At 42.9% G+C, this 19,396-nt stretch overlaps 1 protein-coding gene across 1 annotated transcript in view; it reads right to left on the reverse strand.

Moving 5' to 3' along the window:
- Window positions 1-19,396, reverse strand: part of SRGAP1 (SLIT-ROBO Rho GTPase activating protein 1) — a 173,580-nt gene that overhangs the window by 24,058 nt on the left and 130,126 nt on the right. Inside the window, exons 11-15 of the mRNA XM_015411760.1 lie at window positions 11,672-11,699; window positions 9,066-9,099; window positions 7,057-7,117; window positions 6,815-6,892; window positions 611-745 (exon numbers count right to left, since the gene is read on the reverse strand). Of these exons, the coding sequence (XP_015267246.1) occupies window positions 611-745; window positions 6,815-6,892; window positions 7,057-7,117; window positions 9,066-9,099; window positions 11,672-11,699 (336 nt within the window). The remainder of the gene's footprint in view (window positions 1-610; window positions 746-6,814; window positions 6,893-7,056; window positions 7,118-9,065; window positions 9,100-11,671; window positions 11,700-19,396) is intronic.

Below are 19,396 nucleotides of genomic sequence, written 5' to 3' on the forward strand. Positions count from 1 at the left end.
GCTAAGGCAACTTCATTTAAGTTGGCTGTTGAAGTTAATGACACTAGACTAGCAGAACACAAGTGTGTTTGCTAAAAGTGAACAGCAGTTTGAATCCTAATCAATCCTACTTGAATCCTATCAGCCTCAAAAGTATGGCTGGCGCTTGATCCTATGAACTGAAATAAAAATGTATCTGGGAACACATAGGACTTTGTGAGACTATTTTGACACATGTGATGTTTATACAAAAAGTTATTGTTCAGTTGTATTTGAATAAAAATACTTCAATTATGTTGATTACTGAAAGTAGCATATTTGAGTACAACACAGATATTTCTTTTCAAGAACAGGAAGGAGGAGGAGGAGGAGGTGGTGGTGGTGGTGTAGGAGGACAGATACACTGTAAATACACTGCATGAGCAACACAGAGTTACACTATATATATTTTTCTATGGAGCAAGGAAGGGGCCCAGCAACATATCTGAGCATTACTGGATGTCCATATATATTTGCAGATGTCCGGAGATTACCTTAAGAAAATGTGAGGTATTACCTGCTTTTGGGGGGGGGCAGCTATTACATTTATGAAAACGTAGTTTGAGAGACCATAAGAACAAATGTAACTTACGGACGCAAGAAATAAGATCATTAAATCTTTCCTTAGGAAAGACAGGGTTCTCCAGCCCCCGGAAATACAGCTTCAGTACCCCAGCAACTGAGTTAATGTCGTGGTTACTTTGGTCATCTGCCAAAGGATTTTCACCTGTAAAAATAAATCAACTTAAATACTCACAAGCACTCCTGTGGAACAGCATTTTGCTACATAGAATTCTGAGCAGCAGTAAATAAATAAATGACTGGTTTCGTAAGTCCCGTCCCATCTGTGATTAAAATGAATGTAGTTGACTAAAATAAACCTTCCCTTTAATTATACAGACTACCAATAGCTTAAGTATCAAGTTAAGAATATATTGGGACAGACATGCAAGGGTGGTCCCACTGAACTAGTTAAATAAACCTTCAGAGTCATTTTCAGTCAAGTCACATCCTAAAACAAATACAGATTTCTTCAAGATGTATATCTTTTGAGCTAAAAAAAGTAATTAAAGAGATTTCAAGAATAGGTGCACTGCAGTGTATTGCAATTACAAAGAATGGAGTTTAAATGCCAAACCTCAGTAGGGAAGTCCATGAGCTTAAAGACTAATGGTGTGTGCTTTAAAACTCGTTGGTGGTAGGTAAAATTCTTGACTTTAGCTAGTGAAGTGATAAATGAAAAAGTAAATCTTCACCTAAATAACTGCAGATGACGCTGGCTTAATAACTTTGACAAATCATCAAATCTTTGCAGAGTTAGGGCTCAACCAACTGAGATTAAAGGATATCCATGATTTTTTAAAAAGTTTTTTAAAAGGAATTAAAAGCAACCACAGGGCTGTATGTTTGTTTGTGATAAATTTGGTTGGGGGGGCACATCTCTGGGGGAGGTCTTCCAAACCCTTTCCCATGAGTTGTTTGTGCAGTCTAACTTGAATGTGTTTTTTGTCCCACAAAGAAAAATACTGGCATCTGTGGAGGAGAAATTAAATCAAGGAAAATGGCTTGGGGAAAAGGAACAACCATCCTAGTAGCATTCATTCTTTGATTGCTTTCAAACAAGCAAAAAAAAAAAAGAGGTTCTGATCATGGGTCTTGTCCAGTTTGGCACTTATTTTGAAATGCAGCACCTGAATCAGAGTGATTCCAAAATAATTTACAATGTCCGAAAGGAAACTGTTCAAATTAGAAACAGGGGTGCAATTTTTCATTTGCTGGCTTGCCTGAGGAAAACAGCCATTGCGGGAAGTAAGCAGACCAGAGATGGAGAGTCAGGTGAGGGAACCCCACACTACCAAGAACAACAAAGGCTGTGTGTGCTGCTTCTTCCAGACCTCGGGCCTTGGGAAGCGACAGCAAGCAGAACACTGAGACACTTTCTAGCCAGGGCAAGGAAGAACTGCTGGCAGCAGCTGGAAAGAAAGGAAGGAACTCAAGGGGCACAGGGTAGGGAGCAGGGTAAAAAGAATGATCTGCAATGATGAATTAAAGCCTTGACATGTATTATCTATTTTTGTTTAATTTCTCAAATGGGGTATGAGGCTCCAGCAAGAGAGAGGGTGTAAACTATTTTTAAAATCTTCGTGGGAACAGATCTTTTGCCAGTCAGGGCTTATCTTGAAATGGAGCAGTAAGAGGTAGTGAGTCCTTGCAGCTGCAGGTGGTGTTAATTTTCATTTGAATTGGAGGTGGGTATCTGTGAGCAAAGACAGAAATGATGTGTGTGTTCATGGTAGGAGAACTGAGTGGTATGCATATTACCATAAAAAAAGCAGATGGATACGGAAAAAATTGCATTTATTAGATGGACCAACAATCCTAGCAGAGAGAGTTTTATGTCCTGGAGGGCACAGGAAGATCTTGGAAGTTTAGATTGGCTTAGACTGGAGCAACTTTGACTGGAGCAACTCTTTATAGGATAGAACTGATAAAACATTTACTATGGAAGTCTCTAGCTTAGTAATACAAAGGTTTTACGAACAAACATTTATTATAAACATAACTGATATGTAAAATAATCTACCACAAAGCAGGTTCCAGTAAGTTTGATTTCTTTGTGGTCATATATAGGTAAGTATAGCTGAATTATGTTAATTTCCCCCTTTTCTCATTTTAGTGAAGGGACCGGTTCTCTTCCTTACTCTCTCCTTCCCTCTCTGTTTAACTCTGTAAATAAGAATATGAAAAAGTCCAATCCCGGTGAGGGGCAAGAAAGTGTTTAACTGCTATTCTTTTAAACAAGTGTAATTATCTCTGTTTTATCTGAATATGAAATAAGTGCAAGAGCCCATATCCTGACCCTGGAGGACTGAGGCTGGAGGACCGAGGCTAGAGCCAGACTGGGGGAGGGGGGGGAAGGCTGGAAGGACAAGCTAACATGGCTACCCATCTTGATCTGTCTCCATGGAAGGCACCACAATTAGCCGTACAGAATGGAAATCCATCAGCCTTGTGAACAAACTTGTACATGTACAAACAGACATAATCTTTCTCACCAAATGCAGAAGACTTAACATTATACCAAAGGGACTGAGAATAAAAAACGCATTACAATCCACTTACCCCACAAACTATGGTGAGAGTTTGTGACATGTATTTTTCAAGAAGCTACTGAAACATTTGGTCAGCATCTTATACCAGAAACAGAAACTGATCAAGGAAAAGCTCACTGAACTTGACTCCTGTCTACAGAATCAACCTTTTACAGAGGAATTTCAAACAGGAGACAAGGCACCTACAATAGGCAATTAACTTCTCTAAGCAGAAGGACAAAAAACTCTCCAGCCTTTTACAAGCCACAACTAGTCACAACAACAACAACCTTACTGGCAATATTGTTAACCTTTCCCAGCATTCCCTCAGTTTAGCAGAGGAACCTGTCCTTTCAAAAGGATTATACACAGACAATAGAGCTCGGTGGAGACCCGGAGGCCTGCTTCCACCATCTAGATTTGAAGGAATACTTTCATCACAACAAAGAACAGAACACACTCAGACAGACAGCCTCCTCACAGCTTCAACAATCTACTGCCAAACAGTTGTCTCCTCACCTTCCATCAATGAACGGTATAAGGGTGATCTATTGGCACCTACTCAAAACTACAGAAAGAATGATTCCATGAAGACTCCCCCTGAAGGCCGCAACACCACACTGAACCTATATATGGAATGCTTCTGCCGCTGGCCCCAAGCTGAAATAATCAACAAAAGACACCACTCAAGAACCAATCTCAGCTGCACAGAGAAGAATGCCATAGGCAGCCTGAAAAACTGGTGACTGAGAGTTGTTGCTCAGCTTCTCATGTATACTTTGCCTTGCCTGTTATGACAATGGCGCCTCCCTTTTCAACTTACTTTATTATAATATCTGGATTATTTCTACAGACCGCTATCCTCAGACCCCACACATAAATACCAGTGAGAACACAACAAAATCATGAAGAAAGTACCAGCACACATACAGGAATAAATTTATATGGATATGAACCTTGACTGGGTACTTTCTACCTGCTGCCAAAGATACATAAACCTGGCAACCCTGGATGTCCCATTGTCTCGAGCATAGGCCCCATCACCGCAGGAGTATCAGGATATATGGACTCCATCCTGAGACCATACATTATTAATACCCCCAACTATGTCCGTGATACCACGGACTTCCTGAGGAAACTGAAGTCCATCGACCATATCCCAGAAAACAGCATTCCAGCCACCATAGATGTTGAGTCTCTGAACACCCCCATCCCCCATCAGGATGGACTACAAGCCATTAGAAACATCATCCCTCACAACACACAGCAGATCTTGCCACTGAACTCTGCATGTTTGTTCTCACTCATAACTACTTCAGGTTTTGTGAGAACTTATACCTCCAAATCAATGGCACAGACATGGACACCCCACATGGCTCCACAGTATGCCAACATTTTCATGGTTGATCTAGAACAGTGTTTTCTGAACTCCTACCCATTGGCACCTCTCCTTTATTTGAGAGTCATTGATGACATTTTTATTGTCTGGACCCATGGCAAAGAAGCCCTCGAGAGATTTCACCAGGCTTTCCACAACTTCCACCCTACCATCAATCTAACTCTGAATTACTCTACAAGAAAAACCCAAGGAAAATGACAACAGAACATCACTGGTGGTCACCTACAGCTCATAACTGAAGCCAGTTCAATGCATTGTTAATGACCTACAACCCATGTTGGATAGTGACACTTCCCTTACACAGGCACTGGGGGGAACCTTTTATTGCCTACAGACACCCTGCTAACCTAAAACAACTTCTCACCCACAATGATAAACTACTTAACAGTAAGATGGACTCTGGTACCAAGGTCTGCAATAAACCAAGATACCAAATTTGCACTCATAGGGATCCTAGCAACACCATCAGTGGACCCAGCAATATCAGCCATACCATCTCAGGTTCCTACTCCTGCTCATCCTCTAATGTGATTTATGTCATCACATGTCAGCAATGCCCTTCCACACTCTACTTTGGACAAACAGGCCAGTCCCTTCAACAAAGAATTAATGGACGTAAGTCTGACAGTAGGAACCACAACATTCAAAAACCAGTGGGGGAACATTTTAACTTTCCAGCACATTCAGCTGCTGACCTAAAAGTAGCAGTTCTCTTACAAAGGAATTTCAAAAGGAAATTAGAAAGAGAGACTGCTGAATTGCAACTTATAATGAAGATCAAGACAATGCATCCACCTGGACTGAATTGAGACCTAGGTTTCTTGTGTCATTACCAATACTGATTTCTCCACGCCTACTTATCCCTTTGCATATCTCACCTAAATTCATGCCTTCTATTGTCATTCAGCATCTGAAATCACTCCACTTTCCAATACATAGGACAGATGGACTACCATTCTAGCTGAATCTGAAGAAGTGGGCAGTGACTCACGAAAGCTCATACCCTGCCGCATATTTTGTTAGTCTTTAAGGTACTATTGGACTCTTAGTCTTTTCTACTGCTAGACAGACTAACAAGGCTACTCATCTTGATATATCTTTCCTAACTTTGGGCAGTTAAATTTGTGTATTCAGGTTCTCAATGCCTTTGACAAGCTCTTGTTGAAAGGTAGATATGCCCCAAGAAATCTTAACAAACACATGCATCATCACAGCAACTAAAGCACAAAGAAGCCATCAGAATCAACGTCCAATTGCTGTTGTGGCAGCACCCTTTCTATGTCACCTTCCCTCTTCTAAAACACCATTGGCACTTAAGAGAGGATGTGTCTGAACTGGACAGCGGGCAGATGGAGGATCTAAGCTAGACCCCAAGTACCCTTTTCCTGTCATCCCTCTTCCTGACCGTGACCTAGGCCTCAGCTTGGAAGTGAATAGAAAAGGTTAGAAGAGGTTTCCCTTGCACAAAGGTATAACAGACAGAAGAAAGATATAAGGATCAGGATAATAGTACATTACCATTCCCCAGAGTTTTACAGAGCAAGAGCCTTGCTCCTGTCAGTCAGCTGTGCACTGCCCATTTTGCACCCTACTGGGTATATTCAATACATTCCATGTGTACTGCTAACTTTCCTTGCCCCACTGTCTGCTTGCATTGTGCCCTCCTGTTTAGCACATACCTCATTCCTACCAAGCTTTATTCAACATTTTATTGTGGTGAGCCTTCTTAATTCGAGATGAAGGAAACAGCATGGCTAAATTAAGGTATCTTCCCACAACATTCCCTGTAAAGCTAGCAGTTCAAAGTCCTGGGAGGACTATATTGGTACTGTATACATTTGAACAGGATCGTATTTCACTCAAGTGATAGCCATATGTTGGAAAGCCACTGTGTACAATCCTCACATCAAAAAAGTGTTGTGTAAAACAGCCCAGTTGGAAAGTCTGCCCCCTAACTGGCTTCTGATGTGTTCATTCAGTGCATCTAAATGCTGCAAGCTTCATGCACCCATAAACAGGGAATCTCCATGTCAGCCCAAGAGAACGTCAGGTAGTTGACGCAGTCAGCAGAAGGACAAGTTCACAGAATCTGATGCAACACAATGCTTTGCTTCTTCCTGCACTTTTGGTTCTCCATGGAACTATCCGACTGGCCTCTTATCAGAATGCTGTTGTATGCAGTCATTATTAAGTTTCCAAGAATATAAAATGCTTCTATCTATTAAAAATGTTAGAACGTTAGGATCTCAAAGTACTGATATGGAAGAAAACATTATTACATATGTTTGAAAGAAAATATAATTACCTCTCTCAAATGAATTTTTAATATCATTGACTTCCACCTGGGAGCCAGAAACTCTGAAAATGCCCTGATGCTGAAGACCTAAAAAAACCCAACAACCCCAAGAGGAATAAGGAGAGATATAAATTAGATGCTAAGACTATTTTAAATGCGAAAAAATAGGTGATATAAGAATAATTATAAGTTATGCACAATAACTTAATAAAAATAACTAGGTTTGTGTTAAATGGCATTTTGGAACTCACCATACAAGTTGATAAATCGAATACAACTTTCTACTATGAGTGGAATTACTTTTCCAGAGTCCTGGGAGATGGGGAAGAAGAAAAACCCACCAAGAATTTACACCTAATAAGAAGACAGTTTTAGATTACCTCTGCAATACAAACTGTTTTGCATTAGAGATCAGTACCCTTGCAGTTTTAAACCCTTAACAATCTGAAGTGAGAGCTGACACAAGCTGATAGCCAGTAAAGCTATTTTTCTGTGGGCATATCTAGTCCAGAACAGCAGACTGATGGGCCACATTCATGTCTCTTCCCTTGCGGCAGAACTAAGAGTGCTTCCATCAGGCAACTCAAGAAGATATATAGGAGTACTACAGTTTTTCAAAGCAAATAAAGACACGACTCTCACAGTTAAACATTATGCTCCTAAAATACATAAATTGCATTCACAAGGAAGGATGCAAAATGGCTAAAGGGGTACTACTGATGGCAGTAAGCAGGGGTCTTTTGGGGCTGGAGTGGGCAAGAGCCGGCGGCAGCAAGCCCCGCCCCCAGCTCCCCGTGCTGGGGTCGGGGAGAGGCGTGGAGAGCCCCGCAGCTGGGTCCCCTAGGCCCGCACCGGAGCGCTGGGGGGAGGCGCGGAGAACCCCGCAGCCGGGTCCCCCGGGCCCGCGCCAGAGCCGGGGGGGAGCTGCGAAGAGTCCCGCAGCTGGGTTTCCCGGGCCCCCGCAGAGGTGCTGCAGCTCAGGGGAGGCCTGGAGAGCCCCACCACTGGCGCTCTTTCCCTTCTTTTCCTTCCTTCCTCTCTTTTCCTCCTTTCCCTCCTTCTTCCCTTCTCTCTCTCTTTCTTTCCCTCCTTCTTCCCTTCTCTTTCTTTCCCTCTTTCCTTCTTTCTTTTCTTGCTTCTTTCCTTCTCTTTCCTTCCTTCTTTCCTTTACTCTCTCTCCTTCCTCCTTCTGTGGGCCAACTCTAGTGCGAAGGGGTTTAAACTTTAAACCCCTTCTCCCCCCCCCCGCAGGCCAGCTGGGGAAGGGAAGGGGAGGCTTTTGAAGATGCCTTCCCTCCCCTTTGCTTCCACTTCTGACATCACTTCCGGTGATGTCAGGGGATGTAGCATATGCTAATAGCCTAGTTATACCATATGCTAATGAGCTCCTGCAGCTCTTTTTCTAGGAAAATACCGCTGGCAGTAAGAACTCCAACAATTAAAACAGATACATTTCGAATACATTTGTACAACATAATCAGATGGTTTGATTCTACCTGTCACAGAAGTCACCATTTAGGATTGCTGACAAGTTTATGGGGAAATAATTACAGTTTTTTAAAAAATCAGTTCTAGATGTTTCAGTGGCCCTTTTCAATGAAATAAAATTATTCACAAAAATAGTTTTCTCACAGATAGATCTCCATATCTGTTCTGCCAGAGGAAAAAAACATCTGGGGAAAATCACTTTGAGGCAAGAATAAGGGGCAGGAAAAGAAAAAGTTAAGCAGAACCTCCTCCTGCCAGCTCTGTCTTCTGCATTTCGGCCTCCTGCAGCTGCTCTCCATTAAAGTAATTTCTAAAAAGCTGTTAAAAGCACCTAACTGGCAGTCATGTGTCATTTGGCCCTGATAAAAGTTCTCAATTTGGCTGCATTCTGCCTCCACTATGTCTTCCACATGAAAACCTGCAAAGGAATCCCTAGGTTGGGTTGATGCAGTGGGGAGAAGTAATCACTTTCCCTTTTCACAGCCACTGTCCCCTAATCTTTGTTCCTATGCTCAGTTGATTTTTGGTGCAAGGAGAGCAAAATTTTTCAACTTCATTTCATTAGAAACTAGTTAAACCCCCTGATATAACTTGGTGCAAAATTAAGCTCTGAACCCTTGGGGTCTTTGTAAATGGAAGTTTAGTATGAGGGGTGAGCACCAGCTGTGACGTGCTGTTCAAACTTTGTGAACGAAAACAGCCCTTAATAATAAAGAAAGAACAGAGATGCAGACAAAACCAGTACAGCACTTTCATTTCACTGGGATTGTACCTGATGTCTTGTGTGGGAGTTCCTTCGTCCTCGGCTGTATGAGATTTTAGAATCAGAGAAAAATAAGATGGAGACAGTAAACACAACAGTCACAAAATAATACAGTACCTTCAACAAAACAACAGTTAATGAAATGTGCATTAAGTACACTGATCCCTAATAGTGTAAAGATGTGAAAAGTGTCCATTAATTTCGTTCTTAAGGCACCACCTGTGCATCTTCATGGTGGTCTGAAAACACGTACACTTTATTGTAATATGTGTCACCTTTAGCTGATGAAGGAGCAGTCTGAAATGGGTATTTATCCAAAAACCCATTTGTGTATGTTTAAGTACCTGGATGTGTTTACTATGCCTGTGATATTCTTGTTGTATTATTGTAATTTTTTTAATATCTGGGTGTTAGCTATACATGATAAGCTACTAATAACTCCAAGCTTGTCATACCAACCATCCCCGACATTCAGTGAATCCTTTAATCAATGCGTATACACTATATTTTTCTCCTGCGGTCAGGAAACATTACATTGATCAACTAGGCAGGAAGATTCCCAAGACAGACTTAAATATGATTATCTGCCTCCACTTAATAATGATGTGCATCAGCCTTTGTAGCAAGAAGCATTGTGTAAGTCCTGCTAGCAGTACGTTGATGAAACATATCAGGATTAAACAAAATATAGTGCCATCTTTAGCAGTATTACACCTTTCTAAGCCTACTGACTTAGCAGGGTTTAACTCTGCTGAGGACTGCACTGTTAACTTTATACTCTGACCCTGCTGTGGCCTTCCTGTATGTCTGGGACTTCAGGGGAAGACCTTTAGAACTCAGAGAAGGGGATGTTGGTACTAAATGAGCAGTGGAACATTTGAGGGAATAGAATGAACTTCACACAAAATTTAAAATATTAGCATTCATAATTAAAACAAGTCAATTCTGCAAAATATTTCTTTCCAAAATATGTTATGATTATTATGCACAACGTATCTTAGAAAAAGAATATAATTATTTTTATGAATCAATATTCTAAAATAGGCGTTATACAAAGTGCATAAAATTATCATAAAACAGTACATATATTGTATAATATCTTGCAAACATAGCAGTATTTACATAGTATAAATGTATGTCTTTAAATAGTTTCATTTTTAAAAGTTATGTGTAAAAATAAATTTGGACTTAAAATAAAGCTGTTCAGCTTCATTTCTGGTTCAATTGCTGATTTTAAAACACTGAACAGTACTGTAAACATTCACAAGTACACCTAATCTCCCCCTTATAATAATTCAGTAAGACGCAAACTGACGCAGGGGACAGAAAATGCGCACCCACAGTGTTAGGCCGCCTGCGCTGTCCCTCAGAGTCTTACCCATGTCCCATTGGCCATGTCCTCCGAGTGCCGCCTCTGACGCAGCCTCACGCAGCGGGGAGCGACGAGGGATGGCGCCGCCGGGGACGGACGAGGGCCGGGAGCCGACTTTCAGCGTGCGGCAGACAGCGGTCGTCGCCCTGGCGGAGGCGCTACTTGCCTCGCTGCCGGGGGAGGAGCCGAGAGCCGCGGATGCCTGGAGGCGACGGAGGCCTCGGTAAGAGCGGGGAGGGGGAGGAGGCGAGGGGGGCTGCTCCTGGATGGACGACGGCTGGGAGCCGAGTTTCAGTGTGCGGGAGACGGCGGTCGTCGCCCTGGCCGAGGCGCTGGTCGCCTCGCTGCCGGGGGAGAAGGTGAGAGCCACGAGTGCCTGGAGGCGATGGCGCCATTGGTAAGAGCGGGGAGAAGGAGGAGGCGAGGGGGGCCGCTCCTGCCGGGACTCCGCGCGAACGCCAGGAGAACGGGCGCTCCACGGCCCCTCCCAACACGCACCCGCCCCACACGACACTGGGCCTTACCCGGAGGGAGGGCCAGAGACAGGAGGCGCCAGAGAACAGCATCGCAGGTCCGGACTCCGCGGCGTGCCGACCGACGGGATGAGGGGGGAAGAGGATTGGGACACGACGAGGGCAGAGCGCCAGCAGAGGCTGCGGCCACCGAGGACCGCCCAGCGCATGGACAACGGCCTCGCGATGTGGCCTGGCTAAGCGGGGCGATGGCACGCCCAGAGGTGCACAGACGCCCAGTAGAGGGGATGCCCGCGTCCTTCCGTTTACAGGACAGGAGGCCTCCCGAACCCACCGACCTCCCTTCTCCCCCCCACTTTCTCGATCTCTCTCCCTCCCCCCCCGCCCACCCACCCTACCTCTCTAGGCCGCCCGTTGTATCCATGCTCAACGGGCTTTGCTCCCTAGTATCAATATAAATTAGTAAATTCAAGAGAGCTGGATTCTGCTCATTTGCAGGCTGGATGGGAAGCACAGAGGCTCTGGGCCCAGGGTCTGGTTGGCTCTTGTTCAAATTTCTGTTCAGTTCCGTTAGTGCACAAGTTCATGCAAGTTTACCCGTGTGATTCTGCCAAGCCCCCCTGCTATCTGCAGCCCCCTATTCACTTTCACACAGTTCCTGAGAGTTTCCCAACCCTTAGAAAGAACGGGAAGCAAAAATCCCTTCTTGCAGTAGTCTGTCACCAACCCATGGTATTCATCCTACATAGCAAAAGTTTATGATGTCTTACCTTGTGGTCATGTACTCTGCTCTATGACCTGGAAGAGATCAATTGATAAGAGAACAATTATTTGACAAATGAGAGAACTGTTGATGTAACTTCACATAAGCTGTCCAGCTCACCTTCAGTCCTCAACCATTTCCAGTGTCAATGTCTGTGTTTACATCATATAACTTCTGCTTGCACATTAAGGCTAAATTCACAATGATGCCACATGGCAAGTACTAATCAGTCCTTCTCCTGCTATTGGTATGCACATGTGAAAAATGGAATTTGGTTCTAAATGCACATGGATTGGAGGCTGATTTACACTCACATTTCAGCCTCCCTTGATGCATGTATGATTTGGGTTTAAGAGAACTGGTTCCCTTTTAAAATACCCCCAAATCAAAACTGGTATGAAACTCCAATTTAAAAACTCCACTTTTACAGGAATAAAAGGTTTTCATGTTGTAAATTGTGACACAAGTTTTCAAGTTGGCTTCTGAATCTATGCATGGATATTTTTATTTATTTATTTAAAACATTTTTATGCAGCCTTTCCACCCAATCAGGATTTACAAGGTAGCGAACATTAAAAAATTAAAGCATTTAAACAATTAAAATACAGTAAAAATATAAAATTCAATTAAAACGCATAAACAAACAACACTAGAAGGAGGGCCAATAACCATTATTGGTGGTATGCCAGATGAAACAAAAAAGTCTTCACCTGCTGGCAAAAGTCACCAATAGAGACAAATGAGTCATCCCCCGGGGACAGAGTTCCAAAGTTTTGGTGCCATGACCTAGAAGGCCCTTCTTCAGGTTGCCACCAACCTAGCCTCAGATGACAGTAGCCACCGAAGAAGGGCCTCTGTGGATGACTGGAGTGAGCACGTAGGTTCATATGGGAGAAGGCAGTCCTTAAGCTATGTTGGTCTCAGGCCATACACGGCTTGAAAAGTCAATACCAGCACCCTGAATTGAGCCCGGAAACAAATTGGAACAAAGCCTAGAGGAATATGGTCCTTACGACCTACTCCAGTCAACACACTGGCCACAGCATTCTGTATCAACTGTAGCTCCTGGACAGTCTTCAAGGACAGCCCCACGTAGAACACACTTCGGCAATCTAATCTAGATGTTACCAGAGCATGAAACTTTTCAGCTTAAAAAGGGCTGCAGCTGGCTCACCAGCTGAAGCTGCTGAAAGGCACCCCTGGCCACCACTGCCACCTGTTTATACAAGAGGAGGCCAGGGTCTAGCCACACGCCCAAGCTACAAACTTGCTCCTGTAGGGGTAGTACAACCCCAACAAGAACAGAGGACATTACCCGGGTCAGACCTTCCCCCTACCAGTAGCACCTTCATTTTGCTGGGATTAAGTTTCAGCTTGTTAGCCCTCATCCATTCCAAAACTGCCTCCAGGCACACGTTCATGGTTTTCATAGGCTCCCTGGGATCTACTGGTAGTGTGAGATAGAGCTGAGTGTAATCTGCATATTGGTGGCAGCTCTGCTCAAATCTCCAGATGACTTCTAGCAGTTTTACATAGGTGTTGAAAAGCATGGGGGACAAGATAGAACTTTATAGGCCAAAGGCCAAGAGGCAGAGCAGTAGTTCCCCAGCACCACACTCTGAAACCACCCCTTGAGGTAGGACCGGAACCACCACAGAACAATGCCTCTCAGTCCAAGTCCCGAAAGGTGATCCAGAAGGATACTGTGATCAATGGCATCAACAGCTGCCAAGAGGTCCAGGAGAATTAACAGGGTCGCACACCCCTTGTGCATCTCCCAGCACATGCCATCCACCAGGGTAACCAAGGTTGTTTCAGTGCCATAACCAGGCCTGAAAACAGACTGGAAGGGATATAAGCAATCCACTTGATTCACGAATCGCTGACGTTGGCCACCCACTACTCATTCAGTCATCTTGCTCAAGATTTGAGATTGGACAGTAGTTATTTTAATGAGCTGTTCAATGTTAAAATAAAGAAAGGGTTGCTGAGACCAGATGGCATATTGCCAGTAACCCACAGAGTTTTTAAAATGCATTGTTTCCTTGGTGTTGCTGCAGTTACAAAAGTAAATATTTAAATGGCTGCCAGATAATAATGTGTGACTTGATGTTATGTAATATAAACACCCAGAATACAACCAGAGCAATGCTGCTGCTATGGATCCTCCATTCCTTTCAATGGGGGTTGCTTAGCAGCTCTGCACCAGCCCCACTGAACTCAGCGGAGACTCTACAGCTGTCTAGGCAGGAAAATATAATCACATTATCTTAAATAACTTCATTTTCACAATTTCACTGAACAGTAACAGCACATTTCAGGTACGTTTTAAACTCAAGCACAAGATTTCTACTCCCACAAAAAACATCAGTTTTATGAAACAATGATTTTAAAAAATCTCAAATCTAACCTGAATTCTGACAAGACAGCTAAGGCCTAGTGCAAATACTGCCCCCATGTGCGTAGTGCTATTAGTGCATCTCCCTCACTTAATCAACTTTTTGATACCTTATTTTTATTGTATTTGTAGCCCGTTTTATGACTTTAAATGGCATGCATAATTTCTCCCCAACTTATGCTTGCATAACAAATTTAAATGCTAAGATCTATATATCTGTATATAGTTATGTCCATTTACTGATTTGCAAGCTTATTTATAGATGGGTTTTTATGTTAAGAATAATGGAAAGGTACTAACATCAAGAAACTGAACTTTACACCAACAATTACAAGTATCAAAGAATATTACAAGAGGTGACAGCCTTAGAATATTAAGTCTAGACCTTTGCACTATTTGCTGTTTGCCAAGTAGATAATAGAACAGGTAACCCATGAAGGCCACTCCGGACCCTGGTGTTCTGCAAGCCTGGTGCTAGAGCATGGGTCACCTGCTCCTAAATTTGGTCCTGTGGACCACAGCAATAGTCATACCACTTGGCTCAACTTGCACTTGAAGAATTTGCATTAATGTGGAAAACTGCTATCAGTGCTTTCAGAGTTCAATCCAGATTTTGTTTCACAACATTTATGCTTGCACATTGAGTAAAGTGTCATAATTTTGCCATAAGAATGGTTCCAGAAACATGGGCAGAAACAAACGAACAAATCCTGACTACCCACAAATTATAAATTGTCCTGATTTCCATATTAATATTCTTGGAATGGAATATTGCTGGCTGGGCCTCCAAGAGAGCCGATAACTCTTTTAACTCTTTTTTTGGCACAATGTGACATCATCCGCCTCCAAGAAACTTGGTCCAAAGACTCACTGTTCATAGATGGATTCATAATAAACAACCTTCTAGCCACACCAGAGGAATGGAAAGGAAGGGCCAAAGGTAGGGTTGCCAAGTAAAAAAACCTCACTGGCGGGGGAGCCTCGCTGGGCTCCGGGAGCTGTCTCTGGATGTGCACACACGCCGCCAGTGCGTCACCGGAAATGACACACGACGTCGACCACGTTGAGGGCGTGGCCCCGATCGTCGGAGGGAAAACCATAGAGTTTTCCCACGACGATCCGGGCCACGCCCCCAACATGGTTGACGTGGTTGCGTCACCTCTGGTGACACAGCCATGCTGCGCTTCGGGGGGCGGAGTTCCCCCTGGGGCCCGATTCCGCTGCGGTGGAAATCGGGCCTCCAAAGCGGGGGTTTACCCGCCACCCACCCCCACTTGGCAGCCCTAGCCAAAGGAGGCCTGCCTCTTCTTATAGTTACAAGATTGCATGTAACAGTCACTCTGTTGATATTATATGAACACTGGACTCAGGCCTGCACGGTCTAATACAGAAACTCTCCTGATTATAAATGTTTACCTACCTATTAAATACTGGACTTGAGGCAGCTCTTATCAAACAGTGATTTTTTTAATTCAGCTCAGAACACTACACACAAAACAACCCAGCAACAATCCCCACTTATATACAGTCAAGAACAGTCAAACCCACACCTCCTGACACAGTAATAACCGATTGCAGCAGACACTACAGCATACCTTATTTGCATTTCCTGTTTCATTCTAGTCTTCCCTGATTGGTCTGTTACTTGGGTAGCCAATCAGAGCAAGTGCTCTATCATTCTAGCAAGCAATGGTATCTAACACAAGGCTCAGGCATTAGCTGCTTCAATACAACTACCTCTACATGGTAAGAGCCAATAACAAAGTTTCCTCCAAAATATGCCCTCTTCTGATTGGCTCACAAGGACAATCTCAGGATCCTTGCAGACTATGAAGCTTGGCATGAACCTCAGCCACAGTATGAATACGTAACACTACCTTCCTATGGTACCAGACAATAGGTACACAAAACCTCGACCAAGTTTGAGCTATATCTAGATACGCTGCTCATGACTTTTTCAAATGCATCTGTTGTAGTTGCAGGAGATTTCAATGCCAGACTTGGACCTTCACTATATACCTCCTTCAACTCAGTACCGCCAGTGAAAGATTCCTTAAATATTCTCCCCCCTAAATTATACTGGAAAAGTTACTGTTTACTACAGTTTGCAACTAGATTAGACCTTTTCATTCTTAATGGGCCTACCTAAGGAAATATCCCCAGGGAGTATACATACTGCTCTGAGCGTGGTGCAAGTACTCCATGTTGAAAATGTATGTGTTTACAAGGTCTGATTCAGTCATTATAGGGTTAACTTGTATTCCTAGTTTGCTATTGTTTAGACTGACCTGGAAGGGATACCTGGCACTAAGCCAATGGGGGATTTGCCCAGGAAAAGTAACTTCTATTTTGATGCAGATTGGTCATTTGTTCCAGGTGACTTCCTTTCTAGGGGTCAAGAAGAAGGAGGAAATCTCCATTACGTGTGTGCTTGTCTTCAGTATAGGAAGCTTAGAAATGTAGCTCTTAGTGTTTTGTTAATTTGTAGCAATCCCGTGTACCTTTTCCCTTAGAATAAAGTATTTTTAAAAAGCAAAGAAATCTCTTCTTTCCAATAGAGCAAGATCCATCAAATAGTCTGAGTATTAAACAATTTTTGACTATTTACAACAAATTGGTAGCATAGGGCGGTTTAAATGCTCATTGGATAGAGAGAGAGAGAGAGAGAGCTGAGCCAGCACATAGAGGCTTATTTTAAAAGTGAACTAACTTTTTCCTGCAAAGTTTTTTTTCTACTTTTTGCCAGACAAAGCTGTGACCAGAAAAAGTGTGAGCACTTTTGATTCTTGCTGATTAAAGGGATCATCGCTTTAATGCTGGTTTGCACTTTGGAAAGCAGCTGAAAGAAAGCTTTTTGAATTTTTTTTTCTACTGGCGCCGGAGCTCCGGAGAGCTGATTGCTTCACCGGTCCCAGCTGAAAAGCCTAAGGAAAGGATTAACCCTGTCTGCCTGAAGATGAGTGAGGAAGAACCTTCCACATCTAAAGCTGGAAACCCAACTGCACCTAAACAAGCACCAGCCAAACTTGTGAGTACGTTCCATTCTTCTGGGGACACAGAAGCCCTTAAATTAAAACCCCAAAATTATCTTTGGTGGGAAGCGGTTCTTAAAGTGAAGCTTCAGATGCAAAGAGCCCAGCATGTCTTAACAATGGAGCCCCCAGCTAATGAGCTAGAGAAAGGTGATTTTGAACAACTGGATGGCTATGCTAAAAATCTAATTCTTCAGTCTGTGAATCCTGATGATGTGCCAGATTTATACACTGTGGGGACATCAAAGGAAATGGTTGCATATTTGAAAAAGAGATATGCAGGAAGAACCACAAGCAAAATTTATTACCTGAAGGCTCAGATCTTTGATTTTAAAGTAACAGAGACTGACCACTTACCTGAGAAATTGGGAAAGCTAATGGGAATCCATAATGAGCTCAAAGAGTTAGGCAAGACTCCTGATGAAATTGATATGATAACTGCTATTCTCAGAGGTCTGCCACAAAGTTACAAGAATTTAGCTATGACCCTGAGACACAAAGATGATTTAAAGCTTGAGAATTTACTGTTGATCTTAAAGGAAGAATTTGAGTCAAGAAGCAGAAATGATGTGTTGTCTAATGAAATGTCTGTACTGAGTTTGAAACATGGGCACAGATTTAAAAGGAAAATTGAGTGTTTCCTATGTAAAGGGAATCATAAAGTTGCAGACTGTGAATTTAGAAATTCCAGAGGTTTTGCAACAAGCAAACAAAAGCCTTCTGAAGCACATGGTCACAGGGGTGAGACACCCAGTGGCAGAGGAAATTATGGCAGAAGTTTTAAACAGCAGACAAAGGGAGGTGGAAATTTCCATGCTAGAAGAAAAGACCATGCTTTCAGAATCTCTGATTTTGATGTTGATGAGAATAAGAAAATCTTTCTAGTGGATTCTGGGTCCTGCATGCACATATGCAAATATGAGGAACTGTTTTCTGAACTTGATGTGAACAATAGGCCAAAGATTTTTCAAGCCAATAAGGAATTACTTGATGTAAAAGGCGTGGGGACGTTACAGATTGAACTTCTCACTACTACTGGAGAAGTGATTAATGTTAAGTTGAAAGATGTGGCTCTAGTCCCTGGAGCAGCTGATAATTTGATTTCAACTAAGAGGCTTATGGACAGTGATCATACTGTATTGCTTAGGAAAGGGAAAAACAGTAAGATCATTGCAGAGAAACCTGATTTTGAATTCAAGGTGGAAGAGAGGAATGGATTTCATTACCTTGTGGATGTTTCTGAGAACTCTGGAACTATTAATGATGAGAGGCAAGTTTGTCAAACTAGCAATGACTCTTGTAATCATCAGGATTGTTTGTACGGTTGGCATTTGAAATTTGCGCATAGAAGCATGGAGAGTGTTGAAAGACTTTTGAAGGAATGTGGAATTTCTGTTGTGAATTGTGATAAGGCAAAGGAGAAATGTGAAACGTGTCTCAAAGCGAAGGGCACAGCCCCAAAATATTCTGGAAAATATACGGCTCAGAATGTGGACTTTTTAGAGACTGTGTACAGTGATCTTGTTGGTCCACTAGCGCCATCCTGTGGCGGGAACAAATATTTTGTGACTTTTACTGAGAATAAAACAAAATATACTTTTGTGTATCTGATGAAGAGCAAAGATGAGACACTGAATAAATTCAAATGTTACCTGGCCACAATTAAAAATAAGTTTGGCAGAGCACCCCAAAGCTTACGCACTGATGGAGGTGGAGAATATTGCAATGCTGAATTTAAAGCATTTTTGGAACATGAAGGGATTGAACACAAGGTGACTATCCCACATTCGCCTCAACAAAATGGATCTTCTGAGAGGCTGAACAGAACAATTCAGGACATGTGTAGGGCAATGCTTATGCATTCTGGACTACCAAACAGCCTATGGGCTGAAGCTGTGAACACAGCAGTGTATTTACACAATAGAATACCCTCAAAGCTTACTGGGACCACTCCTTTTGAGGCCTGGTTTAAAAAGAAGCCTGGATTAAAGCACATCAAAGCTTTTGGTTCCAAAGGGTATGCCCACATACCAAAGGAGAAAAGGGGAAAACTTGACCCCAGAGCTGAAGTTGGATTCGTAGTAGGGTATCCAATCGGTGGAAAGGGATACAGGATATACAATCCACAAAATTGCACAGTTAAGGAACGCAATGTTGTATTTGTTGATGAGAGTGATTTGCCAAGTGTTTCCAGTGCAACTGATCCACAGATGTCTGGGACTGCACCTGAAGAGTTGGTGACATGGTTACCTGTAGTGATCACCGGGGAACCGGCAGGTCTACCTTCTGAGGAAACTACCAG

The sequence above is a fragment of the Gekko japonicus genome, unplaced genomic scaffold, assembly GCF_001447785.1.
Source record: "Gekko japonicus isolate JY-2015 unplaced genomic scaffold, Gekko_japonicus_V1.1 scaffold543, whole genome shotgun sequence".
Classification (NCBI taxonomy): domain Eukaryota; kingdom Metazoa; phylum Chordata; class Lepidosauria; order Squamata; family Gekkonidae; genus Gekko; species Gekko japonicus.